Source organism: Cydia fagiglandana, chromosome 6 (assembly GCF_963556715.1).
Source record: "Cydia fagiglandana chromosome 6, ilCydFagi1.1, whole genome shotgun sequence".
NCBI lineage: Eukaryota > Metazoa > Arthropoda > Insecta > Lepidoptera > Tortricidae > Cydia > Cydia fagiglandana.
This window is the reverse complement of record NC_085937.1, coordinates 3,596,566-3,623,495: the sequence shown is the minus strand read 5'-3', so window position 1 is coordinate 3,623,495 and position 26,930 is coordinate 3,596,566. Positions and strand designations below refer to the sequence as shown.

The 26,930-nt window shown below is 38.6% G+C and overlaps 3 protein-coding genes across 3 annotated transcripts in view; 1 reads left to right on the top strand and 2 right to left on the bottom strand.

Annotated features, from left to right (window-relative positions):
* The window catches only part of LOC134665013 (AP-1 complex subunit gamma-1), a 57,148-nt gene extending 40,384 nt beyond the window's left edge, over positions 1–16,764 (bottom strand). The window contains exons 1-4 of the mRNA XM_063521783.1: positions 16,575–16,764; positions 13,728–13,789; positions 9,119–9,275; positions 6,526–6,714 (exon numbers count right to left, since the gene is read on the bottom strand). Of these exons, the coding sequence (XP_063377853.1) occupies positions 6,526–6,714; positions 9,119–9,275; positions 13,728–13,789; positions 16,575–16,633 (467 nt within the window). The 5' untranslated portion in view covers positions 16,634–16,764. The remainder of the gene's footprint in view (positions 1–6,525; positions 6,715–9,118; positions 9,276–13,727; positions 13,790–16,574) is intronic.
* A 79-nt stretch (positions 16,765–16,843) lies between these two features.
* LOC134665003 (ADP-ribosylation factor-related protein 1) lies at positions 16,844–21,305 on the bottom strand. The gene is made up of 5 exons (XM_063521767.1): positions 21,092–21,305; positions 20,837–21,007; positions 19,930–20,011; positions 19,536–19,707; positions 16,844–17,089 (listed from the first exon to the last, which is right to left on the bottom strand). Exons 1-5 carry the CDS (start codon positions 21,182–21,184, stop codon positions 16,996–16,998), a joined length of 612 nt encoding a protein of 203 aa, XP_063377837.1. The 5' UTR covers positions 21,185–21,305; the 3' UTR covers positions 16,844–16,995.
* Positions 21,306–23,690: 2,385 nt separating this feature from the next.
* LOC134665496 (uncharacterized) lies at positions 23,691–26,481 on the top strand. Its single transcript, XM_063522471.1, has one exon. It carries the CDS (start codon positions 23,691–23,693, stop codon positions 26,415–26,417), a length of 2,727 nt encoding a protein of 908 aa, XP_063378541.1. The 3' UTR covers positions 26,418–26,481.
* Positions 26,482–26,930: the final 449 nt, after the last annotated feature.

Genomic DNA, 26,930 nt, shown 5'->3' with positions numbered 1-26,930 from the left:
CGCCGCATTTCAAAACGCCCCTGTTTTTGAAAACGGCTAGCCGTAATGTAATACGGCGGATTATACGATCCGACTGCGACATATACACTACGACATTATAATTATCAGAATCACAAAATTATTATACCAAAAAATTTTTTTTTTATCAATTCTAAGATGATCAAAAAAATCAAATAAACGCCGCCGTCTTTTTAATTAGGCGCCAAATTGCTGTCAAAAACTTGATAAGTATGGAAGAAACTTGCACATAACTAATTTCCAACATAACCTGTTACCTAATATTATACCAATACTGAAAGGTAATTTCATTGCAATATCCATGAAACAATGAGGATCTAGACATATCTTCAAATATCTGGCGTATCAGGAATTTCGTCGATGTGGTGTCAGTTACCGGGCATTGGTTACTTTTCGACAGAGAAATCGACACCAACATCACTAAAAGAAACGGTTCGCAGCTTTAGTTTAATAATGCGGATTTCCAATATTACTTTGATAATATTTGGAGATGATCCACGATGTTTATGAGGCAATCAGCATGCTTAAGCCAGTACCCTCGAAATCGGACCAAAAAACTTGATTCAACAAAGTCCCACAGTATTGACCTATTGAACGGTATGGAGTGGAGTGTCCAAGGAATTAGTTCGTTAAAACAACAAAAACTATATGCAATATAATATTTCAAAATAAACATTGTTCTTGATAGGACTCAAACTAAGAAACTGTCAAAAAACACTGTCGGATGTATGATGGAGGGCATACAACAAAACTAACGACAGGAGCGGGAAGAAATGGAAAATGATGAATTTACTTATAAATAACAATTTTTAAACAAATTTTCAATAAATTATGGAAAAACAAATCTTGATTCAGCTAGCTTCAGTACCATTAATAGGGTTTTCAATTTGGCAGATTGGATTCGAATCAGGCCTTAGATTATTTCTAAACCGCGCGCCAAATGAACCCGTATTATTAAATTCAAGCAACAGCGCGCGGACCGCGGCGCCAGCGTGTTGCAAATAGCGATGTGACGAGTCCACTTTTTTTCGATTCGAATCATTCGAATCGATTCGGCCACTGATCCGAGTTGAAATTCGAACTGACTCGACTCGACGGTTTGCGTGGTTCGCGACAAGGTCACGGGCCGCGGAGCCGCAAACGAGTCAAGCGGTAGTTGTTGTAAACAGAACCTTCAGGGCACCGAATTAAGGTTTATTTTTCAATGGCCATACTAGCAGTGAACTCGACTCGGGATGGCGAATCAAGCGGCAGTTGTTGTAAAAAGAACCTTCGGGCTACGGAATTAAGGTTTATTTTTGAATGGTCATAGTACCAGTCAAGTAGGATTGAAACGGCGAATCAAGCGGCAGTTGTTGTAAAAAGAACCTTCGGGCTATCGAATTAAGGTTTATTTTTGAATGGCCTTAGCGTAGCGTTGACTCGGCTCGGAGAGTTGGTGAATTGGCGATTCATTCGCCGAGTCAGCGGATCGGATACCAAGTTACCAGTCAGTTTACTGGCCGAGTTGATTCGGATTGCCAATAGTCTTGATTCGAATCAACTCATCTGTAGGTTGATTCGGATTATTCGAATCAGATAACTCGACTCGCCCATCGCTAGTTGCAAATTTTTGCTGCTGTGGCGCCTCGTCCGCGCGAAAGAAATCAGGCGTAGAATGTTCTAGCTATCCTGCTCGCACTCGTTGGCTTGCAACCGGACTTGCTTTTTCGTCCCGCTCTAGGCGCTCTTAGCCTACAAACCGCCATAAAACGATGTAACTATTTGTTGGCATGTATAGCCATTTTATATGGCGATTTAAGCCTGGCTTTTGGTGTGAAGTTTGCTGCATAAGTTCGCACGGGCACGCGTTTACTTCAAGTGTATTATTATTTAGTAGAGTCGGAAGTAACGAAAGCTCAATTTATTTAAGTGAATTTGAATTAAGTAGTGAATGAGGATTTGTTTGTTTGTTGTGACGTTTATAAGTGTTAACAATTGATGAAGTTGTTCCTTGTGACGGTATGAGATGCGTCCACGTATTACTCAACGAAGGCAAGGTAAAATCGTTAAACTTTGTAGAAAAACGGTATATCATGTCAGCGCCAAAACCAACACCAGACTTGTGTATTCTCGGAAAAGTCAGTCGCATTGAGAGAAAATTTTGTACAGCCGTTTATAAAACACAAGGATTGTTGGTTTACTCCAATTAAGGCGTAATTAGAGTAACAGAGAAAGAAGGTACGCCCTCTGATATGTTTGTAAAATTATATCTAGTAGTTATAGTAGTACCTAGTATGCCTAGCTCGCCGCGATAGTTACGCTAGCAAATCCATTCATTCTTCATTTGAGTTCAAAGTGAGATTGGACATTTATTACGAAAACATATCTTTCGGCTTGCCTTACTCCGAAACCGTAGGCACGCCGCTGTATGTCAGTATTAGAACTTGATTTGAAATCATGTAAGACTCAACATGTTCAATCGAAGCTGATGTTGATGTTTTAATAAAAAGTGCGAGTCGGACTCGCCCACCGAGGGTACCGTACTATTTAGTATTTGTTGTTATAGCGGCAACAGTAATACATCATCTGTGAAAATTTCAACTGCCTAGCTATCACGGTTCAAGAGATACAGCTTGGTGACAAACAGACAGACGGACAGTAGTCTTATTAATAGGATCCCGTTTTTACCCTTTGGGTACGGAACCCTAAAAATGAGATCTTTATTTGCATACCAGTTACTTGTTACTTAAATATGACAATATTAAAAACAAACAAAGATTTATTAATACATAGAGTTATAATTAGCCTCAGTGAAAAGCAATGTATAATACAAAATAATAAAAGATGGCGTAATTAAAACGAAAGATCTAGACACGCGGCAGCGTGTCAAGCCAAGTTCAAGCAAAGGAACTGGCTAGCCAGCGCCGAGTGTAATATTACACGAACCACTTGGTGCCACTTTTGACCCTTCTATAACTCAAAACATCTTTGACGTAAACACGTAAAACTACGTGTGTTTAATTATATCCATAAGGATATCTAGAAACCCAAATTTCATGAAGCTAGCTCAAACGGTTATAAAGGTATGAAGGTCAAAAAGTCGTAAATTTTAAGACTGACTTATGACTTATAGTACCTAAACCTAACCTACTTCCAGATGACCTAGAAGGATGAAATTTGGAATCCAGCTTGGTTATTGTGTGAAACCGTAGGAAAAAATCTAAAAATAAAATAAAGTTAAAAAATAGGGGGGGTCCCCATACAAAAAAACCACTTTTTATTGGGACTGACATATAAGTACCTAAACCTAACCTACTTCCAGATGACCTAGAAGGATCAAATTTGGAATCCAGCTCGGTTATTGTGTGTAACCGTAGGAAAAAATCTAAAAATAAAATAAAGTTTAAAAATAGGGGGGGTCCTCATACAAAAAAACCATTTTTTATTGGTACTGACATATAAGTACCTAAACCTAACCTACTTCCAGATGACCTAGAAGGATGAAATTTGGAATCCAGCTCGGTTATTGTGTGTAAGCGTAGGGAAAAATCTAAAAATAAAAAAAAGTTAAAAAATAGGGGGGGTCTCCATACAAAAAAATATTTTTTTTATTGTAGCGTTGGAACCGTTACAAGCAGATATTTGAAACTACCCCAATATATGTATTATTATATTTGCTATATTAAAATAAAGTTAAGTCAAAAAATAAGTGGTGTCCCCATACAAAAAACTTGTAATACGCTCTAAACAACCGGCCAACGGTGTGTCGTCGGCGGCGCGCGGCACCACATAATTATACAAAGAACAGAAGTAAAAAACCATACAGCGGAAACACAAGAAAAAACATTAAATCTCAATACCTGCCTAGTTTTCTTTACAAAAAGTATTGATATCCCACCAAAAACATAAATGTAAAAAAGGAGAGCCAAGTTCAATACAAAAATTATGCTTGGCTGTGGGGCTCGCCGCAAAAAGAATGGAGATCTAAATGAGTGCCACTGCCAAGTTCTATGCAAAATCCAAATATGTATTTATAGGAACAAAATAACATTATAAACAAGTATTAAACTCTATTTCTTTGCTTTATTGGATACCTATAACAATTGCTGTTATTTAAAAAAAATGTGAGATCTTAAAGTAGGTAAGATTTGGCTTGGCCAGGTTTTATCAGAATTACAATATATATAAAATGATTGATATAATGAAAACTGGCCAAGTCAAATCTAACCTACTTTAAGATCTCACATTTTTTTTAAATAACAGCAATTGTTATAGGTATCCAATAAAGCAAAGAAATAGAGTTTAATACTTGTTTATAATGTTATTTTGTTCCTATAAATACATATTTGGATTTTGCATAGAACTTGGCAGTGGCACTCATTTAGATCTCCATTCTTTTTGCGGCGAGCCCCACAGCCAAGCATAATTTTTGTATTGAACTTGGCTCTCCTTTTTTACATTTATGTTTTTGGTGGGATATTTAACACAGCAAACATTGTTTGATTTGTTGGTCAATGTTAGTCGGTTCCCGGAAATTAATTCAGCTTTCTATTTCCACTCGGGGTTTTCCCTCTTACAAAGAACATTTATTCCTAATCCTTACATTGTAAACAAAGGCATTGGGCAGACTTGCCAGCTTGCCACACTACGGATATCGTTTGAGTACAGTCAGCAGCAGAAGTTGCTAAGCGGGATAGGTGTTCAAAATGATGTTGACGCGACTTTATTGTTAAGAGAATAAGAGCGTGTTAAGGTAATTTTGAACACCTCGCCCGCTTAGCAACTTCTGCTGCTGACTGTACCTATGTGCGCACCTCATGTCTGTACATGCATCAATGTGTGTGTAAGATCAGCAGGCCTAGCACAGGAGTGGCGCGACAGTATCTCGCCCGCGAGATAAACTACCAGACTTCTTCTAATTGCTTAAATTAAATAAAAACCGGGCAAGTGCGAGTCGGACTCGCGCACGAAGGGTTCCGTACCATAATGCAAAAACAAAAACAAAAAAAAAGCAAAAAAAAAAACGGTCACCCATCCAAGTACTGACCACTCCCGACGTTGCTTAACTTTGATTAAAAATCACGTTTGTTGTATGGGAGCCCCATTTAAATCTTTATTTTATTCTGTTTTTAGTATTTGTTGTTATAGCGGCAACAGAAATACATCATCTGTGAAAATTTCAACTGTCTAGCTATCACGGTTCGTGAGATACAGCCTGGTGACAGACGGACGGACGTACGGACGGACGGACAGCGAAGTCTTAGTAATAGGGTCCCGTTTTACCCTTTGGGTACGGAACCCTAAAAAGGACGGCTATAGTCTATCTCGAGGGCGAGATACTGTCGCGCCACTAGTGTGCTTGCCCGGCAGTTCAAAATATTTTAGCGTAACCATGGCTGTTGTTATTTACGTACAGTCGCTATCAGATATATCGGAGCGGCCGAGATGCTCACAAATATTTGAACACTTTTTAGTCAAGGCGTTAGAGTTCGTGCTCAGATATTTTTGAGTGCCTCGACCGCTTCGATATATCTGATGGCGACTGTACTTGATATTGACAAGCACCTGATAAAATAAGAATCGGAATTGCAATGTTGCTGGTAAAGCCAGACTCCTACTTCCTTAACCCGTCCACTCCCACGGCTCATATGAGCCGCAACGCTTATGGCGACGTCACATCGTGGGAATCGACAAGTTAAATTCGAATTGAAAATTTCCACATGACCTTAGCAATGTATAAAGAGAGGAAATTACGAATGGGGTGGGCACAGGTTTATTTGTAGACCGGGCCGACATAATAGGGAGACCGGACCGAATAAAGGTTTCCTTTTTCTTATCTACACAGGCCAGCGGGACGTGTAAATAAGGAATGAGATGCTCCTGATTAAGGAGAGAGTGCTATTTACATGATGATATTAAAAAGTGTTAGATTTAAGACCAAGAAAAGCCTGCAACGATTTTGATAGCACACGCAGTGCAAGTGTTATTTTATATGTAATAATTTCATAGAAGTTTGAAGTTTAAAATAACACTTGCACTGCGTGTGCTATAAAAACTGTTGCAGACTTTTCTTGGTCTAACTCCAGTGAGTATGCAAAAATCCGTTGTAAACTTGTATGACACATAAAATTGTAAGTCACATGACACACATGTGACATCGTGTATGGCTTACAAATAATAAAAAAACGTTTTACGATTTGTGGTAAAACTAATACGGTCAATATGATAATTAGTTAAGCAAAATGACTGTAGGTAAAACCCAACCTTTTAATGTATTGTAGTTGAAAATCCGATACAATTCACTTGGTAAATAACACAGTTAATTAAGCTGGCTATGTGGAGAAATTGCGTCACACATGCGCGTTTTTCGGACGGGTCGTGAGCGTTTCATATGTAAAAGCGGCCCGTCCCGCTCACGCGCCGCCCGCAAAACGCGCATATGTGACGGAGCCTTAAAATGTTCGACGGTCGTGCCCTGTATTCCACCTAATACAAATTATAACTCTTAATTCTTAATCTACTTACTTCTTGAGACAGTTCGTGATGAGCAGATGGACGTCTTGCCGCTCATCTAGTAGCAACATGGCGCCGAGGTAGCCCACTCGTTTGTCCGTGAACCGCGTACTGGCGATCAGTTTGAGACACTCCAGCTGACCGAAGTGTGCTGGGTAGCCCAGCATGTGGATGTAGAGGAGTTTCGCGATGTTGCGACATCTGTGTGGAAATGGATGGATTAGATATCACTAAAATCAATATAAATACTTACTTACTATTTTCTCAGACTAGACAATATTTGTTTCTTATGATTTTCTCGCGTTAAGGTAAGCTAAGGTTTGAAAAGACCTTTTTATTTTAATAAATAACCAGTAATAAGGACGACCCGTTGTATTTTTTCATATCTGTTATTGTTTTGCAATCGGGCGTGGCCATAACAATAATTATCTTATCTACTTGCATTTGTTATTCTTGGGAACCTGGGTGAAAGTCCCTCGTTTCAAATGGCATCCAATTATTGGTGTTATCGGAATTCGGCAATTTCATTCCCGCACGCTGTTGATACCGCCGAAATTGACCCCACTCAAACGTTTGGAAGGCATTGGGGGAGCTGAATTCTACAATTATTGTCTCCGCGTTCCTAAGTAATACATACTTTATTTAAAAACTTTTGATAGTAATCGGTAAATCGCATTCGGTTCTAGATCCGCAACTTATTTCCGAAAAGAAATAAGGCGCAAATTTCGGCATAAAAATCTCGATCGTAATATAAACATCACTACATACAGACCACGGCTAGACAATACACGATATTGTCTCGCCGCGGAACCTAGAAGTCGAGTGAACCTAGACTTTAGACTGGAAGATGCCAAGTCCACATCAATTTACAAATCTTGTATACTCGTGAGTGCGCTCGTCCATTAATCCCTTTAACCTCAAAATTTTTATGGCTCCTCTACACGATGGGCCAACTCCGGCCACTCCAAGGGACACAGCCATGTGGTAGCATAAGATAGCAATATCACTTGCTCCCTCTGACGCATAAATGCGTCCCTTGGAGTGGCCGGCATTGGTCCATCGTGTAGAGGAGCCATTAAAAAGAGCGTAATCGGATGTCAGTTTTACACTGGTGCACTTTTGACGATGTATACGGAACCTTTGTGAATTGTTCAGTTTGTTAAGTCTACGTTGCGGTTTCATTATACCGCGCAATAAAGGACGCTCAAGGATTTTATGCGGTAAGTTATGGAGCCCTTGTATTTGAAAAATATGTTTACGGAAACTTGGACTAAGCTTTATTTTAGTCATCATTTATGACTGTTAAGAGAAAATTGCCGATTGTTGGAAGTTTAAGACACAAGAAGCTGTTTTTAGGGTTCCGTACCCAAAGGGTAAAACGGGACCCTATTACTAAGACTTCGCTGTCCGTCCGTCTGTCACCAGGCTGTATCTCACGAACCGTGATAGCTAGACAGTTGAAATTTTCACAGATGATGTATTTCTGTTGCCGCTATAACAACAAATACTAAAAACAGAATAAAATAAAGATTTAAATGGGGCTCCTATACAACAAACGTGATTTTTGACCAAAGTTAAGCAACGTCGGGAGGGGTCAGTACTTGGATGGGTGACCGTTTTCTTTTTCCTTTTTTTTATGGTACGGAACCCTTCGTGCGCGAGTCCGACTCGCACTTGCCCGGTTTTTTAAGAATGTGTTGTTTTAAAAGAGCTTCTACTCTTAGTTACTCGTAAGTACCAGTCTGCATTATCTTAGAAACATTTCATGACTCTTTCATAAATAACTAATTGCCTAAAGATTTTCTTGGGTCATTTCCAAACGTTGGTTTAAAGTTTTAAAGTCGATATAGGTACTTCTTTCCCCTCTCATCCGGAACAAAACTTCTTGAACAAAGGTCAATTTGATTTCTGATTATAGTTTATTACGTTTTTAATCATTCTTTATTAGTTATTGTTAATACTTAAATGATCATAATAATAAAAATGTTAATGTGAATGCCGTTTACTATTTTATACAATTGATGCAATGGAATAAAAATCCACTTATAATTTACGATTGCATCTACGAAACAACCGCTGTTTTTTGTCATATCTTGAATATATGTATCGCAGATTTGCGTCAAACAGACTCGTTTCACAGATATGGGCGTATCTTATACTAATTAAGCTCACCTCCAAAAGCTATCCTCTTCTCTGAAAGTGGACCTAATATAGGCGCACTCCTTGTTGATCACGCTCGTGTCCTCCGCCGCCGTACGCGCAGCCCTGATTTGCCTGATGAGAACCCGTAGCCGGGTCGATGTGGGTACAGTTGTACACCCGAGCTTTCTGCCAACTAGGGTTATTCACCATTTCTGACTACATCCTATAGGTACCATCAATAAACTCACCTCCAAACGCTATCCTCTTCTCTGAAAGTGGACCTAATATAGGCGCACTCCTTGTTGACGACGCTCCGTTCCTCCGCCGCCGTCCGCGCAGCCCTGATTTGTCTGATGAAATCCCGCAGTCGGGTCGGCGTGGGCACAGTTGTCCACCCGAGCCTTCTAGCATCCAGGGTTCCCCACTTCTAACCACATCCTATAGGTACCATCACTAAACTCACCTCCAAACGCTATCCTCTTCTCTGAAAGTGGACCTAATATAGGCGCACTCCTTGTTGACGACGCTCCTTTCTTCCGCCGCCGTACGCGCAGCCCTGATTTGCCTGATGAGATCCCGCAGTCGGGTCGGCGTGGGCATGCGCACTGAAACCGGCGCGACTGTTAAGGACGGCACACACATAGAGAAGCGTTGATCAGTGCATTGTCGTGCTTACTTACAAGCTAAGAAAGTGAAGTTAGAGTTTGATTAGAATAATGGAATTAGTATAGAAAAGAGTAGTCAAATTCTAAAGAAGGCAAATCAGGCGGTCTAGCATAAGTTGCGATCTCGCGCGCGAATCTTACTTGAAGTCACGCTAGATGTATGGAGTCGTGCGCAAAAACGCAACTCATGCTATGGTTCTTTTTTTTAGCATTAGAAAGAAGGTTAGCGATCTTGACATGTCTTTTAATAGAAAAACGCTTTTTAAAAATCAGTAATTATTATTCATGAAAGCAGAAGAATATAAATGATCGTATTAGATTCATAATTGTTACATATTTGCCGTGACTTATTTTTAAAACGTGTTTTTCAATTAAAAGACATTAGACACTTCAAGATTGTTTACCTTTTTTCTAATGCTAAAAAAACGAACTATAGCAGGTCAGCAGTAGAAAGCATAGCTTAACTATGTGTAGAGATAAACTATTTTAAAAATGTACGCCTATACCTAGATCATAGCGCACATGTACTATGTGTAGGTGGAGTTGAAGGATTTGCATTAAAAAAATGGTTTATTCCTTATAACTGTCAGCTTCGCATCGTTAGTCCATGAAATATATTCAACATAGATCTTTTAAGGCAACTTAATTTGCTTACGGTGGACGCTATAGGGACTTTTCGCCACTCCATTTATATATTGACCGCAATCTTCACGACACAGCAGCAGCGATATTGGTCGAAAGTCTAACTGATCGTATTTTATAGTATTATATACTTTGGCGTGTCTAATACCGATTTTATTATTCTTATCGAACAGGTAAGGTAATCAGGTGAAGAATTTCTTTTGACATAGAATGGCCTGGAATAAAAAATCTACCCGAAAATCGGGAGTGATCTGGAGTACCCAAATACACCTTATTTATTCTAAATAAGGAAGACTTGTTGAAACTTACAATTACATCTTTCAACTCGGTTATTTCAGTTAACAAATTTAAACTTGAAATGACTAAAGTTGGAGAATAATCAGTTTGTAATTAGTAATTACTAAGGTCTATGAATACAAAAATAATAAGTATTTGTTTATAAGCGCATATTTGACAATGTTCTGCGGGCCTATTGAATGTATTTATAGGTTGATTTATAAATCAACTCGAACGATAGTCACTAGTTTTGAACCTACCAATACGGCTACCATCAGTTTGGCATTGACATAAACGCTATCGTGAATGTAATTTACTTTCTATGCATCTCGCTCGTACTGACATATTAGTGCGAAAGAGAATTACGTTATATAAAGTAAATTACGTTCACGATAGCGTTTAAGTCAATGCCAAACTGATGGTAGCCGTACAATTCTAGTAAATCAAGTAGCAGTAGTAGTAGTAGTACCAAGCCTTTACAATAGGACATTAAATATTATTATAATACGATGAGAATCATGTGCCATATTTTTAAAAATAGAAATAGAAAATAGAAATAAATATTTAAAAAAAAAATTATTATAATTATAATATAAATTATACAGCTGAGTTGTGAGTTAAGTAATTGTTGCTATGCAGTTGCCAAGATGCAAATTTAATATTTTATTATAATAAGGGTTTAGGTCTTCTAATAACTTATAGGCAGAGTAGTAACTGTATACTTTTATCAAGCTTTAGGGGTGCCAGAGGTGAGTTAATTAAAAGTTAAACACAGGTACGTAGGCAGGTTAACAGAGGTAGGAATATTGCGGTATTCATAATCGTCTTGAGGCAAGGATGCATACTGAGATTATTGAGGGAACAGAGATAGGTGGGACAAGGCTAACCATCGTTATTGGGAATTTTCGATAACAGTAATTGGTGTCTCAAAATTGACGTTGTTTCAACCTATCTCTGCTTAACTTACCTCGGTCTCCCCTAGTAGGTTATCTCAGAAAATCGTTGCTTAGAAAAATTACGACTAAAATAAGTAATTCTCCATAAATCCTAATCTTTTTTATGTGTATTGTTTTTCTTTGTCTTTTCTTTTACTTTGTAGTTTCACAGTGCCTTGGTTTTATACTGTAATGCTGTGTTACTTATTTGATCAATAAATAAATAAATCGTCCTTGTGTTTAATGGGACGTTTTTGATCGCGAGCAATAATACTGTTCCCTAGGGATTCATGAAAAGGGCACACGTGGGCGATCGCGCTGGATTGAGGTACTATATGTAGGTATCAACTTTGTACGTTCAGCGTGGGTGTTAGGTACCAAAGGCTATGATTAAAGAAGGGGGTTGCCGGCTGTCACCGCCGATTTCATTCGGTCACATTTGCGCATTAGATTACAGCCTTACACTGCCTTGAAGATGAATTTCGATAATTTCATGACTTTAATTCTAAATGGGTTAAGCTATTAAGGTACGAATAAGTACTTATCTATCAAATAACGTACCTTTAAACGAGCAATTCTTGTTTATTTATATATTTCGGGGATCTCGGAAACGGCTCGATTTCGAACGATTTCGATGAAATTTGCTGCTTGGGGGTTTTCGGGGGTGAAAAATCGATCTAGCTAGGAAAATAGATCTTATCTCTGGAAAAACGCACATTTTTGAGTTTCTGTTTCTCCCAGATATTAAAGTATAACTCTTTGTAAATCCGCTACAAACTGTATATTTGCAGTCAGGTCAGGGACAACTCGGTCTGTCTAAATTAATAAGGTGTTTTTGTCAGACCCAAATTTAGAAAGCGATTAATTTAAGTTTGTGAAACAGAAGGCGAATCCCAGCTTTTGATAACAAGTCGAAGGTATTTCAGCGCGGTGATGTCACTGGGCTATTGTTTTTACATGCCCCAGTTGATTTATAGGCCACGGATGAAGTCCTATAGTAAATGTTTTGTTACATGCAGTTAAAATAGGACAATGGGTGACATTCATGTTTTTCACCAATTTAAATAAGGTAAACAACGTATCGTTAATATTAAGAACTTTTGTATGTTTGATATGGTTACTTAATTTGAATGAAAATGTATTAATTTTTATCTCCAAATTATATTTGTATGAAATAGGACTTCCTATTCTTACGTTTGTATTACGGAAGTTTACAAAGACGCGGACAGTAGCTACGGTTGCTAGTAATGAATATTTATAAGAAAAGTTGTAAGTTTCGCCAAAGTTAGTATAAAATCCACAAGCATGCAGCAAAAGCTCTCAGGACTAGAACCGAGAAAATCTAAGTTTCGTCTATCTGCTCTCTCTCTGTGTGGACAAGCAAGAGCGACAGAGGCAAATAGATGAAACTGTGATTTTAGTGGTAACCTTCCAAATGCGAATGCAGCAAGCTCCCTGGGCTGCGTAGTCACGGGCGTGCACATGTCGCTTATGTTTGTAATTGCATGACGCGCTCACAAATAAGCGGTGTGACAGCTGATATATAATTTCATACATTACATCCAGGTGCTGCCCTGCTGCATACGTATTTAGTGAGCATCGGTCTTTAGGTACTTTGAAATACCTAAATGCGTAAATTATTCTAGACCTCTAAGGCACCAGAGCATTTTACATATTTTGTAATACAAAAGCCACCAAAGTCAAAACATTTACTGACAGGAAAAAGCTCCATAGAATTAATAAAATATTTCTTTTTAATAATTAAATTTTATATTGTGTATTAATTATAAGCCACAGACTGACGAAACAATGTAGTAGTACATGGACTTGACTGGAGTATTGCTAAATATGTGATAAACAACACGTGATTAATTTGTGTAAAATAAAACTAAAATGTATTCAGATTCGTAAGTTTGATTGCATTAGTTGACAGCTGTCCGAGGGTTATTCCCACTAGTTACCGCCAGTGGTAACTAGGTACTGGAAAAAATTATTCCCAGTAGTTTCCAGTGGTAAAAGGTGGGATTTTTTTCCCCAGTAGTTTTTCCAGTATTTACAACCAAAATATTGTTAAAGTTCAATACTAATAAAGAGAGTTAGTTAGTGGTAACTACTGGAAATTATTTTTCCCAGTAAGTAGTTACCAGTAGTAAAAGGTGGGAAAAAAATTCTCAGTTGTTACCACTGGTAACAACTTGGTGGTAACTAGTGGGAATAACACCTGTCTGACGGGCGGCAGTCAGTGAGAAACGAAATTTATCTCGGCGGATGAATGTTTAATTTATTATCTGAGAAAAAGCTCTGTATTGTTGCCTATCGAACAGCTGCCTTAACCGATCCGTTGCATGTTCCATTTTCGAAAACTTTTGGCTGTGGCGCGGAACAATCATTTCATGACACGGCAGTCATGCCATGCGCCATAGAATATGATGACATTGATGACACTCCTCCCGTGTCATACGCCACACGTAAAAAACATTGATGACACGGCAGGCGTGTCATCAGCCCCGAATCGGTTAACAGTGCATGTTTGTAAATAATAGAATTTACTCACCTCTTTCAATGGCCTCATTCACCACTTGCTTTATGGTTGCAATATTAAAGGCCGGGTTAAACCTGTGGGGAAAAAAAGAAATGTCACTGCACCTATAGTTCGTTTTTTTTTAGCATTAGAAATAACTTGCAAGAAGGTAAGCGATCTTGACAAGTCTTTTAATTGAATAACGCTTTTTAAAAATCAAAAACTATTACTTATGAAAGCAGAAGAATATAAATGATCGTATTAGATTCATAATTGTTACATATTTGCCGTAACTTATTTTTAAAATGTGTTTTTCAATTAAAAGACACATCAAGATTGTTTCCCATATTTCTAATGCTAAAAAAACGAACTATAATAAAACAAAGTCCCCCACCGCTTGTTTGTGTGTATGTTCGCAACAAACTCAAAAACTACTGAATGGATTTTCATGCGGTTTTCACCTAACAATAGTAGTATAATACTGTAGATTCAAAACACCATATCATTATATTCAACTAATCACAGGATAGTAGGTATATCTATCATAGGATATTAGGGTGGTATTCCATCTGTCCTTGTCATTGCATTACTCTCTCATGAAAGCAAAATGTGAGACAAATTACACATTGGACAGGTGCTACCCTTAGCTATAAGCTATTATATTAATTGATGTGTTTTAGCTTTAGCATACTTACATTACTTACTGAATAAATTTATTTTCTCTTTTTATTCTTTATCAAAGGTTGAATGACCAAGTCATGTGACTTTGTTTACATTATTATAAACAAATTGTTTGTCATATTATCATTAGTCCTAATTTCAGGATTTACGTAAGATTACGTTAGGTTTGTTTTATGGCCATCCTGAAAAGTTACGCGTTTCTGAACCATACATCACAACTTAAAGCTTTTTGAGAAACAATAGTGACCCATTAGATAAAAATACACATATAACTACTATGTTCGGTTAGGTATGTAAGCAGTAACCAATACATAACTTTATCAATAATTTCTAAGATAATTGCAATATTGACCTCTGTGACAACGGACCCTGCAATGCCACCTGATAGATAGCACTGCAGTCAATTAGGATCAATTGCTCATTTATATTGTGTGATTGGTAATATCTTGAATGAATGAATGAATGATTGTTTATTTGCGGAATATGGGTTCCAGTAAGTTGTTACAGTGTCTTTCCTGTACTAAGACTGGATATAGAATTAGGTAATAAAAATTCTGACTAATCCCTACTTAAGTATTAAATTATAAATCTAAAAGGTATTACTTAAGTTGATATTGTCAATGATTTTTATTATATTTTGACCCGATTCCGATTTTAATTTATTTACTAATATGTAGCTATAATAATGGTATTAACAATTTTTTATGGAATTTTGAATGTTCCGAAATAAAGCTAAATATTTTTTTTTTGGTGAGGCAGGAAATACTCATGTATACCGCTGGCTCGGGTCAACAGTTATATCCGACTTAAATCTTAATTTATTAAATAAACTCTGTTACCTCTTCACACTTTAACTTCTGAACAAATTTATATGAAATTTGGTATGGAGATAGTAGACAGGAGAACAGTGGCACTATGTTAGAAAATGTTATGTGTATAGGGACAGCCTAGGAAAGGAAGATTATTTTTGCTACACTGTAAGTTAAAATATATATTTTTAGTGTTCTGTACTCAATTTGGCCAAATATAATATTTATTTTGAAACTAATTGAAACATGAATTGTTTAATTAGATTTTCCAACAAAAGAGGCAAGCACTTAAAGCAAACAAAATCATTTTTAAGATTTACCTACAAGAGCATCAACAAAGGTATGTGGAGAAGTTGTAGTAGGAATATAATATATATAGGTTTATTTTATGTTATGTAAATATGTATTTTAACTAACTGGAAGATCAGTGCATGGAGAATGTGTGCACACCAATAACCAATCTTGTTTGATAGTTAGTAGTCGTGTCATATTAAACTAGATAATTGATAACTAATAATATAACCAAAAACAAAAATTACCCGGATTCGGAGCCGTTCATCGTGTACACTTATAATGATAATCCTTTTCACTCAGCTTTTGTCCAGGGATCACAAAATATGGGGAAAATAAATCTTGACGAATGCAACTTGTTTCGGTTTTAGATAATAAACACACTTAACCGTTGAGTTATCACTTGAGCACTTTTATATCAAAACCAAAGAAACTAAAGAGTAATTTATGAGTAAAAAGTCAAGCATAATAGCATTTTATCCGTCACAAACTATAAAAATGTAAGAGAGAAATCGCATGCCACCTTTGATTCACTTCTGTCATAATTTCACTTTTTATATACCGATCTCATAATGACTACATGAGTTATATTCTTGGTGTAAACAAGGTATTATCTATCCTATATTTTCCGTCGAAATGTTTATCACAGTTTTAGAAACAGACAGAAATAATACGGCAATCGCCAGCTGACATTTCCCTGTGCGTTGTACAAAATTCAACATGGCCGCCGTGACTCGTCGCATGACGTTCCTCAATTTGATAATCAAATTAGTTTCTTTGTATTTACAAAACAAGTTAAAAGCTTAAAAAGATTAGTATAAATACATAAAATATTTTATTAAATTGGAGGACCCAATTATGTGTTTCTCAAAATCATCAAAATATATGTTGGACTTGATTTGACTGGAAAAAGGAAAAGTAAGCGCAACGTGGAAAAGGAAAACTTTTCAGCAGCCTAATTTTCTATCTCTTTTTCGTCCTTGCCATAATATTTGTATCGAGATTGCCACAACCTGTTTAAATTTTGTAACTTTTATTTTCAGTATTTGTTTTATGAACTACTCGTTACTGGTGTTAAAATTATAAAATAAGAACGCACCTTCTATTTTGTTCTGGCGGCAGCACACTCCAATCGACTTCATACATGGGATAAGCCATATTGTTCTAAATTTGATAGGCTCAGATATTATAAATCACTTAAACATCAACATTTCACAAACACAACACAATTCCACAACAGTGCAAACTGTACTGTTATCACAGTTTTATCAGCTGCAGGTAGTAGATACCCCACAAATATCTAGTAATTACACTATCTCTTATCAAAGGTACACTTATCACTAAAAAAGGACAGCAACACAGACACCGTTCAGTATAACTTTTATTCTTACAATGTCAATAATGTATGTACAAAACAATGGTTCGCTCCGCATCATTATCTTAATAGGAAAACTCGTTAATATTCAGCTGTGACGAGCAGTTATATATAATTTTGTTATGGATAAGGTGTCGCAATGATTTCATAAGTTCTCATCGTGGTTGCGCGGCGGGCGCTGTTCGCTGTTCCTTTTGATGCAGTCCACTAGCCACCGGATGCCCTCGTCGACTCCATCACTGTAAATTAATAATTTATGGAATTCTCAAGCAAAAGGTAACTTATTATCGGTTGTCATTAAGGCGCTACTGCCAATAAAGATGCAATAGGAAGTCGTCTTTATCGACAGTCGAGGATGTGGGTACCTTTTGTTGATAGCAACGAAAACGACACATTTATTTGCATAAACTCGTGCATTGCAAACATATTACTGTGATAGGCGCGTCGCATTGCCGAATACTTACGCATCGCAACGCTGGTTTATGGACATATATTTTGCGCTTAACCCCTTCAACGCGTGGGACGTATAAACTCGTCACGATTCCTATGAAGATATGACGTCTACAGTGACACTTCCCTGTTGAGGGCCTACCGCGAAACACGTTTCGAAGTCTTGCCTCTCTGTCGCACTTGTAAATTTGTACGTAAGTGTGATGATAAGGAGGCAACACGTCGAAGGTGGTACGCGGCAGGGCCTCTGGTTCTAGGACAGCCGACTTAGCTTGGACGGACTCTATTTATTCGTTAGGGTGGTATTGTCCAATGTCACTGCGTCTCACTCTCTCATTAAAGTAAAATGTGAGACGCAATACACATTGGGCAAAGAAATTGGATAGGTGGAATACCACCCTTGCTTAGCTTCCGCCCACAACTTCGTCTGCGTGGTAGGATGATGATTGATAAAAACTATCCTGTTTGTCCTCTGGCACAGACCTCTGGCGCCAAACTATCGCCATACCAATTTTCATCGGTTCAGTAGTTTATCCTCGTGAGACTAAATTGTACATTACAATGTACAGTCGCCATCAGATATATCGGAGCGGCTAAGGTGCTCACAAATATCTGAACACGCCTTTATTGTGAAGGCATTAGAGTGCGTGTTCAGATATTGTGAACACCTTGGCCGCTCCGATATATCTGATGGCGACTGTACATATTCGTTGCATTCTTTCATGACCCAAATAAAGTAGCATTTCTTTTGTTTCATTGCGTTTTAAAACAAACGAAATTCGTTATAATTTTCTTATAAAACATGGTTCAAATTAAAAATAGGGAAACTTGGTATGGTGGGTCTTACGAGTTTAAGCGTGAAAAGGTAACAGATAGACTCACAGAAACAGTTACTTTTTTTGCCGCTTTACCGCTGGCGGGAAACGACAGTGTGCGCGGGGCCTAATAACCACCTTCGCGTCTCGAATTGCATTATAAACGTCCGTAATAAACGTTTACTCAGCTGTTAAGTAATAATGACTATTTTTTTTTCATAAATCTTTTTGACTTCTGTTTAAACTTGATAAGCAAGTTATGTCACAGATTACCACATCCAGTTCTCAAATTCTATACTCGTTGTATTTCAATATGTTATTAAATTTATCCTCTTTGTGTAAAACACTCGATAATGGTCCTTACGACTTTAAAATAAGGTATTTAATTTACCAAGTGTCACAAATCACCGTTAAAGTGATTCACTGCAATAACTTACATTTAAAAAATAACTAGATAGAACTTAACATGCCATTCATTCAGTCTATGGTCGTCAATGTCATCATTCTATTCTACTTTATGACCCATGACTAATCCATACTATGTACTTATATTAATAGTGGCTCCATGAGCTGTAGACCCCCATGGTTCCGCCATTATTAAAAATTTTCAAGAACTAATCAGGGGTGCGAAACTCTTGACTTCGGGCAAACTCGGCTCCGCTCCGTTCGGTTCAACTACGAGCACTCATTAGGGTTGACACAACTTGACGTTCATTTGCGTGCACGACCACAGATAAGAATTTAAGAATGGCTTGAATTTTGACAGCCCTAAATAGCCGTAAGCGATCTTGACATGTTTTTTTATTAAAAAACACCATTGAAAAATAAGTCATCACAGCAAATACAGCTTGGCAAAAAAGAGTAGAAATTAAAAAGTGGCCACACTGTAGTGTCGTCCCGTTTTCTTATATAAATTGGTTTGAAAGGGACGACACTACAGTGTTGCCACTTTTTAATTTCTACTCTTTTTTGCCAAACTGTATGTTAGAATTATAAATCATATACGATCTTTTACATTATTTTGCTTTCATAAGTAATATAAACAATTTTTTTAAAGCGTTTTTAAATATTTTTTAATAAAAAGACACGTCAAGATTGTTACCTTTCTAATGCTAAAAAAAACGAACTATGTTCGTTACGTGTAGAAAAAAGTTGCGTTGTTTGAAAATTGAAAATGGAACGAAACAAAGCAAAAGCGAATTTGTTCCAATTAAATATGATTTAAATTATGAGGCACTACAGGCCTTACGAGGTTAAAGGCCACTTGCACCATTCCACTAACCCGGAGTTAACCGGTTAAACCTGGAGTTACCATGGTTATCAGTACAATTTGACATTGGGTTAACGGTTAAACCACTTAACCCAGGGTTAGTGGTATGGTGCAAGTGGGCCTAAGTTAACTGTCTTATCAAAACCATACCCAGTGAGCGCGGAAGTGGCCATTAGCATGATGTCCCTCGCGCCAATAAGATGTGCGTTTTGGTTGAATATAGGCTTGACTGTATGTACTCCCATGCAGTCTGGAATGTCTTGTTTATTGGCCAGGACCAGAAGAGGGACCCCTGATAGGTGCTCTGATGCTATCATTCTGTCTGAAAAGAAAAGCATCAGTATTAACAAAGAGAATTTAGTATAGAGGCATATTGTCAAAGTAAATTTACTATCTTTTGACACAGCATTAAAACTTTTAGAACGCCATTTGACTTTGATCCTTATTCTTTTACTGATATGTGTTAAATTTATCATGTAGGTGCTGCATACGGAAATTGCATTGTCATCATTGTTTGATAACCACATTTATTTATCATACATACCGAAAGTTTCCTTAGACTCTGATATCCTCTCTCTGTCAGAAGAATCTACAATATAGATTACCGCATGACATTCAGCAAAGTACTGAAACACACACGAAAATTATTTAAACTTCAGTTTTTCAATTGGGATAGCAACTGTCAACGGTTTGTCCAATAGATGGTGCCATCATATCTTGCCCCTTTCTCTAGTTGAGTTCTTTGAGATTTGGCTTAAAGGGCTGGCATCCGGGGTATAAAAAAACATGGTGTAAAACAATAATTTGACACAATTCTAGGAATAGACAGGGCAAGGTCTGCTGGCACTAGCCTACATAATTAAGACCTACACAATATACTATGTATTGTTAAAGTACAACACATTCAGGGCCGGATTTCTGCCTATACCCACAAGGCACGGGCCTAGGGGCCCAGGGAACCTAGCAATGGTTTTCAGATGGAGAAAGGGACCCCCTTTTAAGTGCCTAGGGACCCTATGTGCAGTAGCGGATTTGCAGTTTTTGCTGCCTTAGGCCCCAGGCCCTGTAGCCGCCCCTTTCTCATCACCCATCTTATTGTCTACATTTTGAGTTATTTCTTGTTATCATCAGCGAATTTTTGTCACAATTTGCCACCCTTAATATCTTGCCGCACTAGGCCCGGGTCTACTTGGCCTTAGGGCAAATCCACCACTGCCTATGTGTCTAATGGCTCCTCTACACGATGGGCCAGCACCAACCACTCCAAGGGATGCAGCCATGCGGTAGAATGAGATAGCAATATCACTTGCTCCCTCTAACGCATAAATGCGTTCCTTGGATTGGCGCCGTTGGCCCATCGTGTAGAGGAGCCATAAATCAGGGCCTGAACACATTGACATTGTTTGTAAATATTTTGCACTTAAAAATGGTTAATATAAATGATTCATTACTTTGTCCCACAGAGATTGAAGCTCCACTTGCCCTCCAAGGTCCCAAAAGTTTAGTCTCACTCCGTCCACATCTATTTTTCCTATATTGAGTCCAACAGTCGTCGTTATCCTGTTCGGGTTCAAGGCTTTGTACTTCTTCGTAAACTTCGTTTTTGTGGCTTCAAGGTAAGTCTGCAACCAAAATAAATTTCAGTAAGACTAACTTAACATACACAAATAACTTTCTTAACAAAGATAGAGCTAAAAAGTAGGTACCGTTTTCCCTGCATTGTCAAGACCTAATATTAATACGCAGTATTCGTCTTTCTGAACCAGGTACTTATAAAATCCATGTAATAACGTGTACATTTTGTAGCATTTTTCAGTTAATTGTTATTATATATTTATTTACTGTCCAATTGAATAATAAAGAAAATTAAAATAGGTACGTGTAAACATCTGAGTGTCACAAAACGTCACTTTGACGTTTGACGTCCGTCGTCCGTGATTGTGACACATGAATCTAGTGTACAACTGGATCTGGCATGAGGGGCTGGGGGGGAAATGACCAAACGGGATAGTCTTATATATCTTTCAGTAGGAGTAGCAGCGAAAGCGCTATATTATTGTATGTCCTTGTCACAGTCTCACGTTATTTTTTCCCTGCCGTAAATTTAGTTTGTATTATGGTTTTATGGTGGGCAACAAATAAATTCGATTCGACCAATCAAAGTGTCACATTGCGAATGTTTTGTCCCTCACGAAGGCGCGCGAATACCACTTCTATAGGATCCTACCTTCTATGTACCTTCTATGCTGTGACCAAGGCCCCTACGTTTTCTGTTCTCTTTGACGGCGCAGCAACTAGTATCATTTCTCTCTCCTCGCTCTTTTAAAATGCCATTTGTCAAAAAAGGACAACCATACTGTTAACAAGGTGAACTTCAAATCAAGTGTTGCCTTTTTTGATGCATCCAGGCTGTGCATGTGTGCATAAAAACGTGTATGTGTGCTCTTTTAGGGAAATGAAAAGTCGATTTTAATCATGCTTTATATCGATAAACGCTACACAGCGGAACGAAATAGCTATTAATTGAAGCTTCAATATCTTCGTTAAATATATACATAATTGAAATGCTAATGAATAATAAATATATTAGAATATAATAAAATATTTCAATTATTGCGGAACACATATCTTAGTAGGTATTTATGTATTTTAATTAAATATCTGAACTTTCCCTTGGTTCCCTGCTGGGGCGTGACGATAAAATTGTGATCTGATAACCACAATAAAGAATAAAAGCGTTTTTGTTCATTTTAGATATCGTCAAACCTTTGAAGTAAAATTAAAATTTTAAGAAATGTCGATAGTTTATCGATATGACTTTATCGACATGGCTACAGCAATGTGGTGTTAAATTGTTAATCGTACACTAAACAAAAGTGGCAACAGTGACAGCTCGCTGAGACACCGTCTATATATATATTATGTCTATGGCTGTGACAGGAAACGTCAGATTGCGTTTAGTTATTGCACATTGTTTTGCGTTTCGATGTCGCGTCAAGTCGAGTGAGCCTACATCTGCCTCATTTTTTCAATGAGATGTATTTTATATGTATGTGGCCCGCCGGGCTGTATAAAATACGCCGAATATTGGGCCAACGTAGACTAATCTAAAGGGCTTATAACATCCATCCTTGCGGACGGATGTCGGACGCAGTTATGAGGTGGGACGAGAAAGTAATATACCTACCAATCATACACTGCGGAACATGGTAAGGTACGTGAACCTTAGAGGATAATTATGTGAACTTGTGAAGCATTATAAGCGCTCGTGTTGTGTGCTCCGCTAGAGTTACAAGCGGTCATAGGCTGCGATGGCCGCTTAAACTTAGGCGGACCCACAGACCAATTGGTTTTCAATGAGTTTGCCATCGTTGTAGTATTAAAAAGCTTGTAAAAAGTGGAACGCAGGAAAACCCTTAGAGCTCATACGCACGAGCGCTTGAATTATTAATAAAAAGCGTTTGAATGACACAAATGGATACACACGACAGCGGTGGTGCTTATTATCAAGCGTTGTTGGATTTTCGACTTTAAGCCTTGGTCGTTAAATCGAATTTTGAGTGCGGACAGATGCAAGCGCTTTAACGCGCGTTGAAAAAAACCGGGCAAGTGCGAGTCGGACTCGCGCACAAAGGGTTCCGTACCATAATGCAAAAAAAGACAAAAAAAAGGTCACCCATCCAAGTACTGACCCCGCCCGACGTTGCTTAAATAACTTCGGTCAAAAATCACGTTTGTTGTATGGAAGCCCCACTTAAATCTTTATTTTATTCTGTTTTTAGTATTTGTTGTTATAGCGGCAACAGAAATACATCATCTGTGAAAATTTCAACTGTCTAGCTATCACGGTTCGTGAGATACAGCCTGTGGCCTAATTTATAAAGCTACAAGTTACAATTTACAAGCGGAAGTCTCGTTCTAACACATAGGGTTAGAAAGAGACTTCGGCTTGTAAATTGTAACTTGTAGCTTTATAAAATGGGCCACTGGTGACAGACGGACGGGCGGACGGACGGAGGGACAGCAGAGTCTTAGTAATATAGGGTCCCGTTTTACCCTTTGGGTACGGAACCCGAAAAACTCGTGCGAATGGGGGCTTAGAGTTATAACAAACCTATTTTTGCAAACTATGCTAGATTTTTTTCTACAAAATATTGGCAGCTCAACTTGACAACTACAATAAATGAAAACTTACCTTTGGTGAATGTTCCGTTTTATTGATTATGAAATGAAATAATTTACTACATTAGCTACCATTTTATTTAATCATTATTACGATTTCAAAACCACTTGCATTTGTTAAAAATGCCACAATCGAAATCCAGTTTCGGAGAAGACACCATATCATCAGTAGAACTAGTACCCCGGTGTTCTGTTATTCTTGAGGGTACTCCTCCGGGTGCCGGGCAATATATGTTTTTGGTATTATTCAATGAATTTATTCTGATTGAATGTAAATGGCAAGCTGATTTACTAGAAACGACTCTTTTACCGATAAACATTGAGCAACCTGAAATTCAGCAGTTAGTTGCAAGTCAACCATTAATATGTTTGCTCCGAGCGTCTGGAGGTAAGGGACCTAAAGATCCAGACCCTTTGCTACACGGAGATAATCGCGCCGGAGGAACGGTAGACTTATTCCCTTTGGTACTTGGGGCAGACAAAGTATGTGTAACCTTGCCTCTAGTATCAATAAATACCGGCGAAGATACAGGGTTATCAGTTGAAGTAACGGTGAATGTAGTGACTGAGGCAAGATTATATAAAAGCACTCTTCTTATGACATTAGTTTCTGCACACTGCTTACCTCCAGCTAGGGATGGAACTGTTTATTTGGGAGCCGTTGCTCTCGATGAAGTTCTTCAAACTGCAGCTGTAAATTTTGGCAAGTCCTTAAGCTCTCGTTCTGCTACCAAATCTGTGTGGGCAACAGTCAGCCAAGCTCGCTATGCAGCTAATACACAATTCAATGTGCCATGTGATGACGTATTTGTACCGTCGGATTTGGAAGTCCAAAACACTCCAGAGTGTAGATCAGTGTACTGGAATTCCATGCAGCGAGTCCTAGTAGATCCATTACTATTGCGAACTAGACTCTCATCCCCTCTTTTTATTGAAATGGCTGGAATACCAAAGGTTGGAAAACAAGAATTGCGTGGTCGATATATGGGATTCATCGATGCAAACGTGTTGTTGGAAGCCGCACAATTTGGAGTTACGACCAGCACACGGTTATTGTTATATAACGAAAATGGTTTACCAACATGTGGGCCACTGTTGGAATTGCCACCTACTAGCGCTAAGGCTACCAGTGCTCGAGACGCGGATCCTGTTCTAAGAGATGAATACGGCCACTGCGCCTACATTATTCTCAGATTCGATTTAGTGGAACCACTCGTGCCAAAGACGAAACTGTCGTTTCTTTTCAACACCTTAGGATTGTTACCTGGTGAAGGACCGCCAACTCCCGTTAATAGTTTTCCTCCGGAAGCGCCTTCAGAAGATCCGTCGTTAGATGCTCGACAAATAAGGAAAGATTGTGGAGCATTAGCGGTTCACACAGAGTTAGGTGTCTTGGCGACTCGAGGCACTGTGCGTATGGGTCAAAGCATTAAGCGCACAGCGGCGAGCCGACTGATGATGCGTGTGCGTATGATGATAAGGCAGTTTCCACCAGGTGATTGTACGACTCTCGAATGGCAAGATACAGTAACAAGCCAGCACGCCGCGGCCAGGCGCGCTGTAACAGCTTCGTTCCAGCCGCGACCCCCTAAACCTCGAGCCCCCACGCCTTTTTCTGCATCAAGATGTCGATTAGCTGGAGACACGAGATTAGCTAATTATTACGTTGAAACCTTTGCAGCAGATACAAATCCGAGATCACTTTTGTCTAAAGCTCTATTATGCCTTGAAGCAAGAAACGATGCAGAGGCTAGAAATTACTATTTACGAGCGCTAACTATTCAGGTCAAAAACAAATATTTATTGTGGTTATTTGGTGCACAAGAATTCGACAAAGGCCCAGAGGGAAATGAAACTGCTAGTGCTGCTTTACGAATAGCTGTAAAGGGTGACAACTCAGACGGAATTTCTAATTCAATATCTTGGGCAGCTGTCCACACACAGTATCATTATATCGGCGATCAATATGCAGCATTCGTAGCTGCAAAGAATATGAGAAAAGCGTTTATGCTACCCCGGGAATGGAAAAAGTTTTACGAGCGTTGGGCGCAAACAACTGGAGAAGAGCAAGTATTTTGGATTCCAACTGTAGTAGCAGTCACAGACCCATTTTTAATTTCAGCGGCATTCTTCCTCTGTTTAAAATGCTATCATTTTACTGAGAGATTGCTGCAATGCGTGGAGAACGGATGCTTTAACAGAGGATCGCATTATAATTATAACAGTAAAGTTAGCGTCGATGTGTATTATATTCGTGCCGCCTCTCTTCTCCTAAGACGAAGATATGAACCGGCGTTAGATATGACACAGAAAGCTATCAGTAGATTTGGTCCAAGTGCTATTCTCTTACAGATGCAGACCAGTTGCTTAGCGTGTATTAACGGTTGGGATGGGGACTGCGAGGTGTCATTTCTGAAAGCGGATCATGCAGGAGCAGAGCAATGTCCAGTTTTACTTTTGCGAGCGGCTCGGGGAACTTTTCACACTAACCCTAGCGCAGCATTGCAGAGAGCAGCTCGTTGTCATAAGATAGCTGCAGGAGGCCATTCAGCTCTCCTTATTGGGCGTATATACGATCAAATTGGAGATCGATACAGGGCTGAACGTTGGGGCACTACCGCTGTCGATTTGGAGCCAATGCTTGCAGATGGCTGGGCTTTTTTGGCTATTCTGGCGATGAAAGAACGACTCACTGATAAGGCGAGGGCTATGATCCGTACGGCAAATCAAGTAGGGCCTATCAGTCCCGATATTAAGGAAGAAATTGACGATTTGATTGGGAAACTCCGTATGCAAACCATGCCCGACGCTTTAGTGAAAGATTTGTGTTTTTGCGATTTAGGTATATGAATGATTGCATTTTACGATATACTTATGATTAATGTTATTATCTTGTTTACTGTATTAGTTGGTTTTAGTTAGACAATGCTGTACCATTTACGAGAACTAAGCATGGACCTACCTATGTACACATTGTGTCACTAAAAACACAGAGCACCTACATGATTTTCATGTAAACTATTAATTGTAAAGAAACAATAAATGTGTTATAACTATGCGTATGATGTTTAAAACGTGTTTCTCCTTCAGGCCTCTATCCAGATTATTCCATGTTTAATGGATTATTCATGATGGGCCCGTCATGTATATTTGTAAGTCATTTTACTCGAGTCACGTAGCTGACGTAGCGAAAGTAACGCTACGTCTTACGTAGGCGAACAACGCGCGAACGCGGCGCGGCGCGGTGCGGCGAAAGCGGCCGCCGCCGCGCCGCGCCGCGCCGCGCCGCCTGACATTCGCGTGCAAATCGCGCCGCACCGCGTTCGCAACGAGATCGCTTACGTAGGACACTTCTATGGGCAT

What these genes read in the sequence shown, in the direction of transcription:
- LOC134665003 (XM_063521767.1), bottom strand. Translation starts at nt 21,184, where the DNA reads ATGTACACGTTATTACATGGATTTTATAAGTACCTGGTTCAGAAAGAC. An exon ending in TTGACAATGCAGGGAAAACG is followed by an intron (nt 21,008 to 21,091) that starts GTACCTACTTTT and finishes TTTTGGTTGCAG; the next exon opens with ACTTACCTTGAAGCCACAAA. An exon ending in AGAGTCTAAGGAAACTTTCG is followed by an intron (nt 19,708 to 19,929) that starts GTATGTATGATA and finishes TTTTCTTTTCAG; the next exon opens with ACAGAATGATAGCATCAGAG.
- LOC134665496 (XM_063522471.1), top strand. Translation starts at nt 23,691, where the DNA reads ATGCCACAATCGAAATCCAGTTTCGGAGAAGACACCATATCATCAGTA.